General features: G+C 57.4%; 2 protein-coding genes across 30 annotated transcripts in view; both read left to right on the plus strand.

The window, feature by feature from the left end:
- The window catches only part of MCF2L (MCF.2 cell line derived transforming sequence like), a 181,963-nt gene that overhangs the window by 65,904 nt on the left and 100,776 nt on the right, over positions 1-15,283 (plus strand). For 3 of the 29 annotated variants that reach the window (XM_070579317.1, XM_070579341.1, XM_070579353.1), the window contains exon 1: positions 10,967-11,717. The exons of the other annotated variants lie outside the window; for them this stretch is intronic. In XM_070579317.1, coding sequence (XP_070435418.1) covers positions 11,627-11,717 — 91 coding nt within the window. In that variant the 5' untranslated portion in view covers positions 10,967-11,626. Of the gene's footprint in view, positions 1-10,966; positions 11,718-15,283 lie in introns of those variants that run through there. 29 annotated transcript variants of the gene reach the window in all.
- LOC139076546 (uncharacterized) lies at positions 11,815-14,144 on the plus strand. Its single transcript, XM_070579365.1, has 2 exons — positions 11,815-11,942; positions 12,635-14,144. Exon 2 carries the CDS (start codon positions 12,696-12,698, stop codon positions 13,740-13,742), a length of 1,047 nt encoding a protein of 348 aa, XP_070435466.1. The 5' UTR covers positions 11,815-11,942; positions 12,635-12,695; the 3' UTR covers positions 13,743-14,144.

Raw genomic sequence — 15,283 nt, forward strand, 5'->3', positions numbered from 1 at the left:
CTCACTGACCTTGAGCAACACACTGTTTCTCATCCTGGGTGGACGGATAGGGGGATGAGGGTGGGTGCGGGAGGGGGCATGGCTGGATGGCTGGATGGACAGAAGGATAAACAGACGAAGTTGCTTACAAGAATATAAACACATCATGTTTGTTTTTTAAAGATTTTATTTTTCCCTTTTCTCCCCAAAGCCCCCAGTACATAGTTGTGTATTTTTAGTTGTGGGTCCTTCTAGTTGTGGCACCGTGGGACGCCGCCTCAGCATGGCCTGACCAGTGGTGCCATGTCCGCACCCAGGATCCAAACCACCAAAACACTGGGCTGCCGAAGCGGAGCACGCGAACTTAATCACTCGGCCACGCGGCCGGCCCCCCACATTGTGTTTTAAAGAAAGTTTATCATCGTCCCCCCAGTGAGGACAAACAACTTGTAGCTCTTTACGTGTTGAAGGAGTAGGTCGTTAGTTTGGATCAGAGCGTGAGTGATGAGCTCGCCCCCTCCTCTGGGTAGAGTCCGGCCAGGGGACCCGCATGCTTTGGAATACCTGTCTTCTTTCCCGCCCATGCTGGCCCATCCTCCCTTCCTCTTCACTGAGCTTTACACGGTCCAAGAAGCTAATTTCAAGGGATGCGTCAGCTGCTAACTCGGCCGCTTTGGGGTGAGGGTGGGGGCATGCTGCCCCGCGCTGTTATTCTGGTGCTGTTTGAGTGACGTGTGTCCGTCTTCTGACGTGCCCCTTCAGAGCCCGAGCGCCCACCGTGGTGCCCCTGTGGGCCGTGTTCGGGTGTGAGGAGTCAGACTTCTCTGCCGAGTCTGTTGCTGAGATCGCGGGAGAACTCAGAAGTAAGAAACGGGCCTAGAGCTGACCTGTGAAGTCTCTTTGTAGCAAAAATCGGTGTTGTCGGACAGAAGCGGAGGGAACGTGTGGAAGAGCAAGCTGGCCGCCCATCCGCGAGGGAGGTGGTAGGGCTGTGTCCCTGCTGTTGGTCGTGGAGCCTGTGTCCTGCACGAGTTTCTCTTCTGAGGGGTCGTCGCCGTCCTGGGTTCTGGGTTTTTCCAAAAGAAACTGTTCTGTTCTTCAGCTTATTGTTACAGACTCCACAGAACCCCTCGGTCCATCCCACTCCTGGGTCCCCTGGGTCCCCTGGCCCCCACCCAGGACAGCCCAGTTCCAGCAGAGCACTCGTCCACCTCAGCCTGCGTCGCCCCGTGCCTGGCCCGTGGCGGGCTCTGGCTCTCGTTGGCCGTGGTGGATATGCCCAGCCAGTCAGTGAACACCTCCTCTCGGCCTCCCTGAGCTCGGTGGCCGGCTCCCTTTCTGTCCCCATGACGGGGCTCCTTGTGGCTCTTCTGCATCCAGGGCCCTGGTGATGCCTACCTGCTCCCTCGGTCCCCACTGCAGTGGGTGTCACCAGGATGGTCCTTCCCCATTTGCTCTACACCAGCCCGAGTCCTACAGCCCCGTGAGGAGGCCAGACACCCCCTCGTCACCCTGTGAGGAAGCTAGACACCCCGTGGTCACCCTATGAGGAGGCCAGACACCCCCTGGTCACCCCGTGAGGAGGCCAGCTACCCCCTGGTCACCCCGTGAGGAGGCTAGACACCCCGTGGTCACCCTATGAGGAGGCCAGACACCTCCTAGTCACCCCGTGAGGAGGCCAGATACCCCCTGGTCACCCTGTGAGGAGGCTAGATACCCCGTGGTCACCCTGTGAGGAGGCTAGACACCCCGTGGTCACCCTGTGAGGAGGCTAGACACCCCGTGGTCACCCTAGGAGGAGGCCAGACACCCCCTGGTCACCCTGTGAGGAGGCCAGACACCCCCTGGTCACCCCGTGAGGAGGCCAGATACCCCCTGGTCACCCCGTGAGGAGGCCGGCCACCCCCTGGTCACCCCATGAGGAGGCCGGCCACCCCCTGGTCACCCCGTGTCACGTGTGTGTGCATCTCTGCGGGTCACACAGCACACGGGGACGCAGAGGGTACATCTCTTGGTTACTTGGATTGGAAGGTAGAACTTTGTATCTGTGAGGGATTGTGGGGATTAACTTTTTCCCAAATCCGTAAATTCCTTTGGTGAAAATGCCCACACTGGAATCCAGACCTCCAGGCTCCGAGGGCCCAGGGGTTCAGGCTGTGTCGTTTCTTGGGGAGAAGCTTGGGCGCTGGGGCCGCCACCCCACTGTTAAGGGGCTGTGGGTTTTCCTCCAGTTTTGCGTGAAATCAGGATTTCCTGGCAGCAGCTGCGGCTGGGTCGCACGTTGGTCTGAAGGGCGACGTCCTGGGGGCTGGATGGGAGACGAGAGCACAGCACGCGCCTGCTGCGTCGTGTTAATGCGGAAACAAACAGCGCTCTGTTAAAAAGCTGAGCACACGTCAGTGAGGGGCATCAGTGGTGCCGAGGGCGACATTTCCTTGAAAATAAAGGAGCCACGTAAACTCACTTTCTGTCTCGGCGGTTCTTTGCGATTCTCGTTGGAATGCCTGGTACACCCTGGTTTCCTCCCAGAACCGAGCAGAACTGGCCCCTCTAACTCACGGGATGCTTACTCTCAGGGTCCAGGAGAGCCGGCCTGCTCGTCCTGGAGTAACTCATGACTCTCAGGCCCGGTGGCCACGAAAGGACGTCCTCCTGGCTCTCCTCGTGGGGGAGGCGTCATGCTCCTTGTTACTTCAGGGAGTCAGTCCGAGACGAGGAGAAGGGCGGGAGAGGTGAGGGGTCGGAGGGGCCCTGCTGGCTCTCAGCAGCTCCACCCCAGCGAGCACCTTTGAACCCACTCTCTCTGCTCCGCGAGGGGATGGAGAACTCTTAAAATCTCACTTCACTCCTTCTTGTTAGGTGTTGTGATATGTTTGGTGTTTGCTTTTTATCAATGTTTAAACAGACCAAATATAGGCAGTTAAGGAGTCAAAGGAATCATGTACTCTTGTGAAGAATTTAAGGTTTGAAAAAATGATTTTTAAAAAACTTGTTTTTTAGTAAAAAGGAGAATATGTCTTACCAAATAGAAATCGACACACAATTTTTAAAAGCTCTCTTTAGTTTTTCACCTGTCGGGCCTGAGTGGTGCCCATGGCTGCTGTGTGCTCTCTTCCTGTCTGTAAACCTCTCTGAGTGTGGCCGTCAGGCCCGTTTTGCTGTTGCGGGAAGTGAGGTTCCAGCTGGTGGCTCGTCCATGGCAGAGCCCATATTTGACATTCCCTGTTCTGCCCAGATCCAAGAACCTTCCCGTCGTGTCGTGACGTCTCCAAGTTGCGTGAAGCTCTTGGAAAGCTCGGCTGAAGCAAAACCAAGGTGGATATGTCTCCTCTTCCCTGCCCTCCCACCCAGTGAGTGCCAGCTGTGTCCCCATCTGACAGCGTGAGACCCGTAAACCACCGGCTGTCCCGCCCTTGCCCCGGCCCCCCCTCAGGAGCCTGTTGTCTCCTGTCCTCCCTTGGCCAGGCATCACCCCTGGGTTGTGCCACCCAAGTGCTTCCAAAAGCCAGAGCCATGGGCCGCCATCACCAAGAGCCCACCACGTGGGACTCCCAGGCTTCAGTTGTCAACGCAGTCATGGGCCGGCCGCGGCCACATTCCCAGCGACCTTGAGCCGCGATGAGCTGTCTGGAGAAAGCCAGCCCATAGCGAGACAGAACAGGTCCCACCCAGGGAGAGCAGCTCCATCCTGCGTCTCCTTGTTCCCCTTCCTTTTACGCAAAATTCTGTAGCGCTGGGGTCTGCCCCTTTAAGACGCAAAAATAAGTAGTTAACCCAGAAATGCCCAAACACACCCTAAGAATTTTTTGTGTAACATTTATACCAAGTTTTTGAAAATTGTTCTGTGTATCCTGCGGCTATTCCTGTTTACACTACGGAGCCCTGGGTGTGTGAGGCCAGAACAGCGAGGGGCGGGGTGGGGCGAGCAGTGAGGGCAGTGGGGGGCCCAGTGCGGTAGTCAGCTCGGCTGCAGTAACACAGCATCGCCCACGAGGCGGCTTAGAGAGCAGACGTCTGTGTCTCACCGTCCGGAGGCTGGAGGTCGAGGTCAGGGTGTCGCAGGGCTGGTTCCCTCTCCGGCCTCTCTCCTGCCGTTTAGACGGCTGTCTCCTCCCTGTGTCCTCGTGGGGTCGTCCCTCTGTGTGTGCCTGTGTCCTGATCTCCTCTTCGTAGGACTCTGACCATCTTGAATCAGGGCTGCCCTGCTGACCTCGTTTTACTTTAGTTGCGTCTTCAGAGGGCCCAGCTCCAAAGGCAGGTGGGTTCGGAGGTCCTGGGGTGGGGACTTCAACATAGGAGTTCTGCGGGGACAGAGTTTAGCCTGTGACAGCCAGGTTGTGTGTGAACTGTGGCCAGGGCCCCAGCCCCAGCCTCAGCTCGGAGTCTGGGAAATTGGAAGCCTCCAGACTTTCGAGCAGAGGAGTGGCGCTGTGTCACTTAGCTTTTTTGTTTTGAGGAAGATTAGCCCTGAGCTGACATCTACTGCCAGTCCTCTTCTTTTTGCTGAGGGAGACTGGCCCTGAGCTCACATCCGTGCCCATCTTCCTCTACTTTACATGTGGGATGCCTGCCACAGCATGGCGTGCCAAGTGGTGCCATGTCCTCACCCGGGATCCGAACCGGGGAACCCCAGGCCACTGAAGCAGAACATGTGCACTTAACGGCTGTGCCACCCGCCAGCTGCCATCTCACTTAGGTCTTTAACAGCTCGCCTGGCTGCCTGTTGAGAAGGCAGAGGGAGCCGTGTGAAAGGGTGGACACGCCCAGTCCAGGAGGGGTGGACGGCCGTGGAGACTGGGGCTGGGTGTGCAGTGGCAGGTGGCACGGGCAGTGGCGTTCTGGACGTGTGTTGTCCGGCAGGTGTGACTGAGCTGGATGAGGACAGTGAGAGGAGAAGAGAATCTGCTGTCACCTGAGCCCCCCAGGCGCCCAGCCTCTGGCCTTAAACCGTCCCTGGCAGGTGGTGTGTGGCCGAGACGGGGCTCAGTGTGGGGGGGGGTTGGGGGCGGGGGGCCGGGGCAGCAGGAGTGGCTTTCGGGGGAAAGAAGGCTCCCAGGGCGGTCTGAGGCCCCATCGCACCTGGCGGAGGAGAGGACTCCTTCCGGGTGACTCATGGGGGCTCAGGGGTGTGCATTTCGGCACGGAAGCTCATGACATGGAATGTAAGGGCTTTAGACGCAGCGCCCGCAGCATCCCAGCAAACTTAGATGCATCCGGCCTGGGTTCCGTCATGTGCGCTAGTGCCCTCCCCGCAGCTGTCTCCCGCCCTGTCATGGCATCCTGAGGAATCGTTTTTTCAAATCCGTTCTTAAGATGGGTTGAGGCCCTTCAGGAAGTGAGGTGGACGTTGATGGGGGGTTGTCGATTATTTCATAACGTGTAATTTAGTTTTCTAATTAGGTGGGTGTGACTGTGAAACACGGAAACTATTTTTTTGTTTTTTGAGGAAGATTAGCCCTGAGCTAACATCTGCCAATCCTCCTCTTTTTGCTGAGGAAGGCTGGCCCTGAGCTAACATCTGTGCCCATCTCCCTCTACTTTATATGTGGGACGCCTGCCACAGCATGGCGTGCCAAGTGGTGTCATGTCCGCACACAGAATCTGAACTGGTAAACCCCAGGCCGCCGAAGTGGAACGTGCGAACTTAAGCCCTGCGCCACTGGGCCAGCCCAGAAACTGTCTTTTAAAATAAGCAAAGGGCTTCCACAGGAAGTTTCTGTGGGTCTTGTTAGCAGGGACTCAGGAGTGGGTCTTGGAATTCTGAGCAGAAAGAGAAGCTGGTGGAATGAAATGAGTGACTTCTTCCTTTTAGGGTTGTCCGTTTGGGGCCTCGTGGTTTCCCCTGTCCATCACAGGGTTGTCAGGTGTGGTCCTGGACCAGGCATCACCTGAGAGATTACAGAAATGCAGATTCTCGGTCCATCCCAGCCAGGTGAGTCTGAGGCCCAAGCTCGAGACCCGCGCGGGAACTGGGGGGCCGCCAGGGCCCAGGTCTGTGGGAGGATGGAAGCCGGCGCCCTCTCCTTCAGTGCGCTCTGGAGAAGGGGTCAAATGGAGAATGACGAGGATTCCTGGAGCTCCTGCTCGCCCTTTCAGCTAGTGCAGGGTCCTCCCTCGGGAGCCAGCTTAGGGCTCACTCCTGTGGGGCCTTCTCCCACTGCCCACACGGCTCCCTTACCTGTATGCACTGCACCCACCACCCTGGGCATGGCGCTGGGCCCCACGTGCCATCGGCTTGGTGGAGCCTGTGCCCTGTCCATCGGCTCCGTGGTCTGCACGATGCTGTCTGACTTCACCTCCACAGGCCTGGCACCTACATGTGCTCCCTCTGAGTGTGTTGGACCAGCACGTGTAGACTGCAAAACGGTGGCAGGTAGGGGAAGCACCTGAAGATTAAATGTTTGTGATCTCTTTTCTGTTTCAAAAAGAAAATGCACAATTGAGAAACTACGGATTAATGACCTTGACCTTCACAAATAAACACAAATGATTGAATAAACGGTGATGCCCACCTACTGACAGAGGTACACCAAGTTCATACTAAACTGTTTTTATGAGAGTGAGACCAAAAAGTCAAAGGACTTCGTGTTCGTGACTGGATGTGGGGAGAGGCTTCCCTGAAGTCCTGTGCTGCCCTCCATGAACGGGAGAGGGAGCGACCGTGGGACGTGGGGATTGTGAGGACCACTTTCCTGCAGATGCTCCCTCCCCCCGTCCATTGTGGGCAGAGCCCACGTCCTTTGACGTGCCCTTAGCTGGTCTGCTGCTCACACGTGCTTGCACAGGGCCTGGCCCTTCCTGACCCCTGCTCACCCTTCATGAGGATGTGCCTGTGGCAGCCACTGCCCCTCCAGCCTGGGTCCAGAAGGAGACATGAGGAGCCACAGAGCTGTGAGCGTGAGAATAATACTATTTCTTTCCATGGCACTGAGTTGGGGGCAGCTTGTCATGCGGCGTTAACATGGCAGCACTGACAAATACCGAGAATGTGGTTTGAATAGTCAGCTGAGCAACCGGCCATGAGATGGGAGAAGAGCCGGCCTCAGGTGACTCCATCATCTTCTCACATTTAAATAGATAATGAGATATTCTCTTGCCTGTTGTTGGAACAGAGAACACCCACCAGAAACCCGGCCGTGTGCGTCCAGCGTGAAGCTGCTGCCGTGCGGGAGTGGAGAGCCCTCTGGCCTCCTCGGAGTGGGGCTGAGAGCGGCAGAGCAGGGATCACAAATTACAGGGAGCAGGTGTTGACGGAAAGGGAATATTTTTCCCAAAACGGAGGGCCTGGTGGGAACCTTTGTCCCAGCTTCACTCCCGAAAGACACACGGCACTGTGAGAAATCGAACTTCTGGGAGGAGATTTTCAAGGAAATTTAAAGTTGTAAGTCTGAAAATACAAAAGAGCTGGCTGTTCTTTCTAACTTTTCGAGATGAAGCGGCTTTTGTGAATCTAAATCGGGGTTTCGGCGGATGTTCTGGGTTTTTACTTTATGCATCGTGAGTAGTGCTGAAGAACTGGGTCCAGCCCCCGAGGCACGAAACCAGTTCTCGTCCTTGTAGTCTCACCGCACACCATTGGTGGTGGTCAGTTCACCAAGGGAAAGAACGGTGTCAGTTTTCATCGATGACATTTTCAGCAGGATTTCAGGGCTGGTGAGCTGATGCCCCAAGTAGGACTGCCCTTTTGTGAGGGTGCTCTGCCTGGAAAGACAGAGATTTTTTGTGTTTTGATTTCTGAATCCTTAAAAAGGGAGAACATGTCCTTTGATATTTAAATGATCAGAAAATATAGAAAGCTGTTGAATGAGTGCACATAGACGTTAGGTGTCCATGGTTGATCAGTTTTGTAATCTTATGTCTCCATCAGTTCTAATAGGACTGAACCTGTTTTCTCTTCTGGAAGCCCGTCCTCGGTATTGGCTGGCTCGTTCATTCATAGGAACGTGTTTGTTCACCTGTTCACATTGGGAGCCCCTGCGTGTGTCGGCCACCGAGGGGCCCACAGGACACAGCCCGTCCCCCTGGGGGAACGAGACGCAGAGGTCCTGCTGGGCCCCGCAGCTTTACCGGAACAGCCCCCAGAGGCAAACCACCGCTGAACGCGACGTGTTAGAGCCTTACTGTAGAGCAGGAGCCGTGCGCGGGCCGCGTGTCTGTTCCCAGCGAGGAAAACCTGAGTTGAAACTGTGGCCCAGCCGCGTCCCAATTTGTGTCTTTGAAAGATTATTGCAAACAGAGCTTAGAAAATACCTAAAATCTCTGTGTCCTCTGCTGTCTGTGTTTTAGTGGACTTCTAAATTCGTGTGGCTTGGGCGTTGTATCTAGAGTTTGCCGTGATTGGTCAGTTGTGATATATCCTTTAAAAATCAGGCACACCATTTAAAGTCTCGTTTTTTAAGAGTAACCGGTCCGGGACTGAGACCTGTTTCTGCGCCGACGTTTTTATCCCTCAGAGGCCTCAGGAGTTTAGCTCTACTGTGTGCCTTACAGGTTATCTCAACCGCTCAGCTGCCAAAACTTCCCGTCTTTGTTAGAGGGAAGACATTTTCTTTGAAAGTGGCAGAGGTGTCCTGACTCAGAGCCCCGAGTGAAGACCAAGGAGTGACCAGCACGGTGGCTCCCTCCGGAACCACCGCCGTGGGCAGCCAGCTTGTGGCCAAGGGGGCGGTGCCACGTGACGGGGCCGGGACCCGGTGCTGAGTATGGCGAGGGTTCGTCAGGTGTGGGCCTCAGTGCTTCCCTGACACAGAGAGACTGTCCAGCAAGGGGAATGTCTGTGCACAGTGGGGCGGCGGCGCCAGGCATCAGTTCAGCAACAAACCCCGAAAAAGGACAACATGAGGGGAAGTTGGATCAGCACTCATCCACAGAAGGAGGCACCTCAGCGGGCCGGGGGGCTCCTGGGCCCCCTTGTGAGTTGGCCTCGTGGAACCCGCAGATCTCAATGTGTGCCCGCGTGTCGTCTTCCACACACAGTTTTTTAAAAAGAGAGAAAACGCTCTTTTGTGCCGGAGTCCTCACGCGTGGCCTGCAGCTTCCACTCGGCGGTCCAGCAGGTCCAGCCCAGGGGGCGGCCGCCTCCCTGCCGGTGTCGGCCCGGAGAATTGAGTATTCAATTCCCCAGCATCTCATTTGCTTTAAGACCTGTCTAAACAGCTCCCTGCTCCCCAACATGATTTATTTAAGACTCTTCTCCTGCCAAAAACCAGGCATTTATTGATATGAATTTCTTAAGCTTGAGGCCACGTTGTATAAAATATACTCTTGGGGTCCAAAAAGAGCCGGTCCTCTTCTCAAATGGCCAATTCCCTCAGCTTCCCCAAGATGCGCTCAACAAACCCTGGGCGGGCCAATGTCGTGTGACGAAGAACTTGGTGTTTTTTGTTTGTTTTCACAAGGGGCTGTGAAGGAGCTGAGGGAGGGAAATGCCCTCGGATGGCTGGGAAAACCCCCCGAGTTTTCAGGTTGTTCACAAACCCAGAGGCTGCAAACCTACAAGACAAAGAAACAGATTGTGAGAGAGATCACGTCTCAGAACTGGTTTTTGGAAAAGGTTTTAGCTGGTAACGTCTTTAAAGCATATTTAGATATTTAGGGGAAAAGCTCTGACTCACTAGCTGCTCAGGGAACGGCCTGACGTTCCGGATTTTCCCAATTTTCTGTGCGACCTTCACACTCATGTTGGGGAAGGGAAGGACCAAGAGGGAAACTGGGTGCCGGCCGTCAGAGACGGCCCTCGGCGCACGGCTCATCCCTCGGCCCCGCCACGGGCTACTTCCCTGGACACGTAGCAGTCACATTTCCCCGTGTCCTGTCCTCACGCCGTGGACTGACCCGAGATGAGGCCCGGTTCCCCCGTCTCGGGAAGGGGCCTGCGTCCTGGACGCACCACATCAAACGCGCCATCTGTTTCCTCCTGATTGTGAGTCTGGACTGCCTCTGCTGGGGAGGCAGCACGAGGGACACGAGCAAAACCTCGAGCGCCTGTCAGCGGGCTGGTGGTCCTGCGCCTCGGTCCTGGTGTCCCCTCGCTTCTGGGGGAGGGAGGCCTGGCTGTGGCTTTCTGGGCTCCACGCCCGTGTTCCTCTTGCAGCTTCTCCAGGCTGCAGGTGACAGTGCAGATGGGTGTGGCGGGCCGGGAGCAGCAGTGACAGCCCAGATGTGTGGCAGGTGGGGAGCAGCGGTGACAGTGGCCGGCACCTGCTTCTCCGGCTCCTGACACCCTCAGTGCTCAGAGGTGCAGAACTGCACATCCATCATCAAGGAGAGCGCTGGGCGGAATCACCAAATTGTACAAAACTGGAAACAGATACGAGAGCCACTGCCTCTTCCAGGCCCAGGACGACGCTCCCAGGACCAGGACTGTCCCCTCCACGTCATGGTCTCCAGCAGGCAGGATACATGAGTTTAGCAGGGTCCCCTCTGCCTGTGAGCATTCCCAGGAGGAGGGGCGCCCCCCGACTGCCTGAAATTAAATAAATGCTGCAGACCGGCTGCGCCAGCCCCCGTCGCATTGGCGAATGAAGGGGCCGCCGTGCCAGGGGTGAATGGTGGTCTCTCAGGGAGACCTGAGTGCTCACCTTCGTCACTCTGACTCTGAGACCTGGAGCGTGTGGTCAGTGTGCTGCAGCCCACAGAGCCTCAATGTCATCATGTTTTAAATGGCGCTAAAATGAACCCTTCCCAAGTTAGGTCTGAGGGTCTGAGACACTGTCGTGCCCAGTGTGAGGCTGTGGAAGGCAGCTTGGGGATGAGAGGAGCCGCCTGACATCCTGGGGTCCTGAGGGCTCACCCTCTCGTGGGTTCAGGGTCGGGAGCCCCCGGGCGTCCTGGGGTCCCAAGGGCTCACCCCCTCGTGGGTTCAGGGTTGAGAGCCGCCGGGCAGGTTCAGCATCCCCCTTGGAAGGTGTCGCTTGCCAAGCAAAGCGCGTTGTCATTTCCTTTCTCTGTGCTGGACAGCAGACAGGAGTAAACGGCGGAACTTCTCAGTTTATTTCAAGAAAGCCCTGGCCGCCGCCCCTCCCTTCCTCCCTCCTGTAGTTGTTTGTTTGAACTGAGGACCTCCTGAGCCTGGAAGGTGTTTTTGGCTCGGGCAGTGGAGCAGCTCTGTGACGCTGGGGCTCCAGCCACACGAGCCCCCCTTCCAAGGAAGGAAACGCTGGGACGTGCGGGTGGATCAGCGGGTTGCGGCCTCACCCGCCCTGCGGGGCCTTTTCTCCTGCCTACCCGTCCTGCCAGGGCTGGTGGCAGTCTCTACGGGCTGGCCCTCTGTGTGCAGGTGGCTGGCTCTGAGCTGTCCGAGTGGACTGTGGGCATCTGCGGTCATTACGGAGGAATGCAGCCTGGTCGCAGAGGCCGCCTTGTTGCTCTGTTGTTCTGTCTCAGGACTCTGTAAACCCAAGGTCACTAGAGGTCGTGTGCCCAGCTCCGTGTGCAGGCCAGCGCCCAGTGCCCTTGCCCCACGTCGCTGGTGCCCGCCTGGTGTTTGACTGTCCCCAGCAGGGACCTGCAGGACAGTGGAAGCTGAGTTCTGGCACGGGGACTCACTCAGCCCTGGTGAGCGAGCTCGTCCTGAAGAATCGAAGCCACTGCTGCTGCTGCTGCTGCTGCTGCTGCTGCTGCGTGTCCCTGGCGGGAAGACGACGCCATGGCCCAGAGGGGAGCGTCCCGGGGCCGCCAGCGCTGGCTCTGCCTGCTGCCCTTGGGATGCCGGGGGGCCTCGAAGCGCCCACTTTCAGGTGAGGCAGGACAGGGTGGCGCATGTGTAGAGCGTGGGGACGGGCGCCAGGTGTCCCCTCTGCTGGCGGGCTCTTCCCTGTGTATTTCTTTCCCCAGAAAACGTGTGCCGCGTGTGAGCCTTGTTGAAGAGGCTGGAAACGAGGTGTCGGGCAGTATTGGCTGCGCTGCCTGCTGGCCTCGTTGTATTTGGTTTGCTTTGTCTCCTGGTTCTGAGGAGCCTGGTGGTGAGCCTGTCTGGCTGGGACGACAGTGGGGCTGTCACAGTAAAGGTGGGGAGAGCACTGTGAGGGGCGTCCTGCGGGGCGGGCGGAGCGGGCTGCCTCTGCTCCGTGGTTCTCGTGCTGAGCTCAGCTGCGTTGGAGCACAGGATTCAGGGTTAAAAGAACGGGGTCTCGACCTTTGACCAAGCTCCCCGACTTCTGTCGTGATAGAGAGCGAGTGGGGCAGTTACGAGGGCCGTGTGTGGACCCCCGCCCCGCACACGCCGGGTGTGAAGGCCTCATTTGGCCCTCCTGCCCTCCCCCTCAGCCCGCTGTCTGGAGGTCACTCCACATGGTTGGAGGATCCCCACGTTGTCTCACCAGACACGCCCAGGCCACAGGGGATCCACACTCTGGCTCTGTTAGGAGGGCCGAGGACCCCCAGCTCTGACAGGAGTCAGTTATCATCCGGATGCCCAGAAGCTCCCCCACCCCCCACCAGCCGTGTGGCCTGGGCAAGCGGATCTCTTGTTCCCGGGGTGTCCCCCTGCTGTGAAGTGGGCCCCCGGTGCACCCTCTCTCTCTGAAATGAGGACTCCTAAGGGGTCCTCTTGCTGTGAAACGGGAGCTGGTGGCACTGGGGCCATACTGAGCCTCGGTGGAGATGAGCAGGGCAGGTCCCATCTGAACTGAGCGGCTTCTCTTTCGCTCCTTAGGGCCCTGAGAGACCGTGAGCTCTGTGGCTCTGCCTGTTGTAATGAGGACCCAGTGCGGACGATGGCAGTTCAGTGCTTGGTGACCCTGGGTCAGTTTAGCTCTCTGTGGCCCCGTCCTCGCGCTCTGTCCACTCCCATCCTCCCACTCTGTCCAGTCCCGTCCTCCCTCTCTGTCCACTCCCCATCCTCCCTCTCTGTCCAGTCCCATCCTCCCTCTCTGTCCAGTCCCGTCCTCCCTCTCTGTCCACTCCCCATCCTCCCTCTCTGTCCACTCCCATCCTCCCTCTCTGTCCAGTCCCCATCCTCCCTCTCTGTCCACTCCCATCCTCCCTCTCTGTCCACTCCCATCCTCCCTCTCTGTCCAGTCCCATCCTCCCTCTCTGTCCACTCCCATCCTCCCTCTCTGTCCAGTCCCCATCCTCCCTCTCTGTCCACTCCCATCCTCCCTCTCTGTCCACTCCCATCCTCCCTCTCTGTCCACTCCCCATCCTCCCTCTCTGTCCACTCCCCATCCTCCCTCTCTGTCCACTCCCCATCCTCCCTCTCCATCCAGTCCCATCCTCCCTCTCTGTCCACTCCCCATCCTCCCTCTCCATCCAGTCCCATCCTCCCTCTCTGTCCAGTCCCATCCTCCCTCTCTGTCCAGTCCCATCCTCCCTCTCTGTCCACTCCCCATCCTCCCTCTCCATCCAGTCCCATCCTCCCTCTCTGTCCAGTCCCATCCTCCCTCTCTGTCCAGTCCCCATCCTCCCTCTCTGTCCACTCCCATCCTCCCTCTCTGTCCAGGCCCCATCCTCCCTCTCTGTCCAGGCCCACCCTCCCTGCACTGACCGGTCCCCGTCCTCCCTCTCTGTCCAGCCTGGAATTTCTGGCTAAGCCCCTTGACTTGCAGGTGGTTGACGGGCTCTCAGGCCCACATGCGGCACATTTCCTTGCTCCCAGGGGAGGTGTCCGGCCTTGGCTTTCCTCCCTGCCTGCGACTTGGCCCTGGTTCCACCGTTTGTGCGTCTCCAGGGCAGACTGGCCTCTGCCTCCCTGTGGACAGGCCTCCCCGGGCACCGTGGCCGTTGTCCTTGGGTTGAGTGTTGGAAGAAGCATCTTCAGATGAGGAGAAGATTCAACAGTCAGACATCCCCCCACCTGTGAGGCCCGAGGAGAAAGTACGGTTGCAAAGTGTGGTTTTCTTTGATGGCCAGAAATGGATGTGATGTCAGTTAATTAAGGGGGAGTCAGGGATAACCTCCTGATGTCCCCTCTGCTGTGTCCTGCAAAGAGCTGCCGCCGTGTCGGAAACAGAACGGCATGTACACTGGAGCGCGTGGGGAGTGGTGTCCGCGCTGCGCTCCTCTGCCCAGGGTTGTAGGGCATCGAGGTTCAACAAGCCAGGAAAACTGGTTGTTTCACTCAGAACTCAAAAATGCTCTTTATAGAAACGTGTTTCAGGTTGGGGTGGACAGTTTTAGACAGAACCAGCATTTACTAAAAGAAGCTAATAAATACATTTGAGGCACCTGGGTGAGTTGATACTGCAAACGAGCACAGAATTTCCCTTTGAGCTGCCTGGTAGCTGATGCAAAAAGGGGAGATGTTTGGACACAAGGTCACATGCAAACAAAAGGTTCTTCTGGGAGGGATTCTGGGGGAAGCTCAACAGCTCAGCTGCGTGCGCTGGGAACCCTGGAACACTCAGAGGTGATGTCTTTGGAATGTTTCCTTTCTTTTGGAAAATCAGTGCACCTAAAAATGCTGAAAACTTAATGCTAAATTTTGGTGAGGCCCTTTCCAAAGTGGGCTGACCACAGGATGGTCCCGGCACTTGCTTGGGTTCCTCTGGCTGTTCCAGGAGAGTCGAGTGCAAAGGGGATCTGACCTGCAACTAGACTGTCTCTCAGCGGGACAAGCCCCCGTCCACGCCTGGTTGTCTGCAGGGGTGAGGTCCATGTGAGGTACTTGTGTGACGTACGGCGGGCTGCTTCCGATGCCAGATGGCGGGAGCGGGGCTGGGTCCCTGAGTCCTGGGGGCAGAGGCCCGTGTCTGTGCCGAGGCCAGAGGTGTGGCTGCCTGAGGGAGGGCCCGGTGGCCTTAGAGTGCTGTCGGCGGGCACACACATTTGGGGAAGTGCAGCGTCGACACTTGGCCCCTGGCTCCGTGGGTCATGCCACTGACGGCGTTTATGCTTGCAGACCTGGTCCGTCTTCTCGGGAGTCGCAGAAGGCAGAGGAGAGGGGAAACATGTGTCCTCACTGTTGTTGCTCTCTCTGACTTTCTGGAACTCCCACGAGAGAGCTGGGGAGACAGGAGAAGACAGCGAGTTTGATGGGGAGCGTGCTTCTTTGAAGAAACACTCACCCTGAGATGTGCCCAGGTGGGCTCCAGTCGGGCTCAGTAAGGAGAAGTTTTGCAGTCTGAAGAAACCTGGAGATTATTACTATTTTTGTTACTTTAAATTTTGGGCACCTTGGTGGGACTCCTGCTTCTGGCCCCCTACCCCAAGCTCCCGGTCCTCCGCAGGTCAGCTCCAGGACGTAGCTGGCACAGCTTGGCTCAGGCCCAGAGGACATAGAGCCGGGTGCTGAGGCGTCTGGGTCTTTGTGGGGTCTCAGCCCCCAGGAGCCTGGGCTGCAGGCCCACCTACTACAGCACCCACC

Source organism: Equus przewalskii, chromosome 16 (assembly GCF_037783145.1).
Source record: "Equus przewalskii isolate Varuska chromosome 16, EquPr2, whole genome shotgun sequence".
Taxonomy (NCBI): domain Eukaryota; kingdom Metazoa; phylum Chordata; class Mammalia; order Perissodactyla; family Equidae; genus Equus; species Equus przewalskii.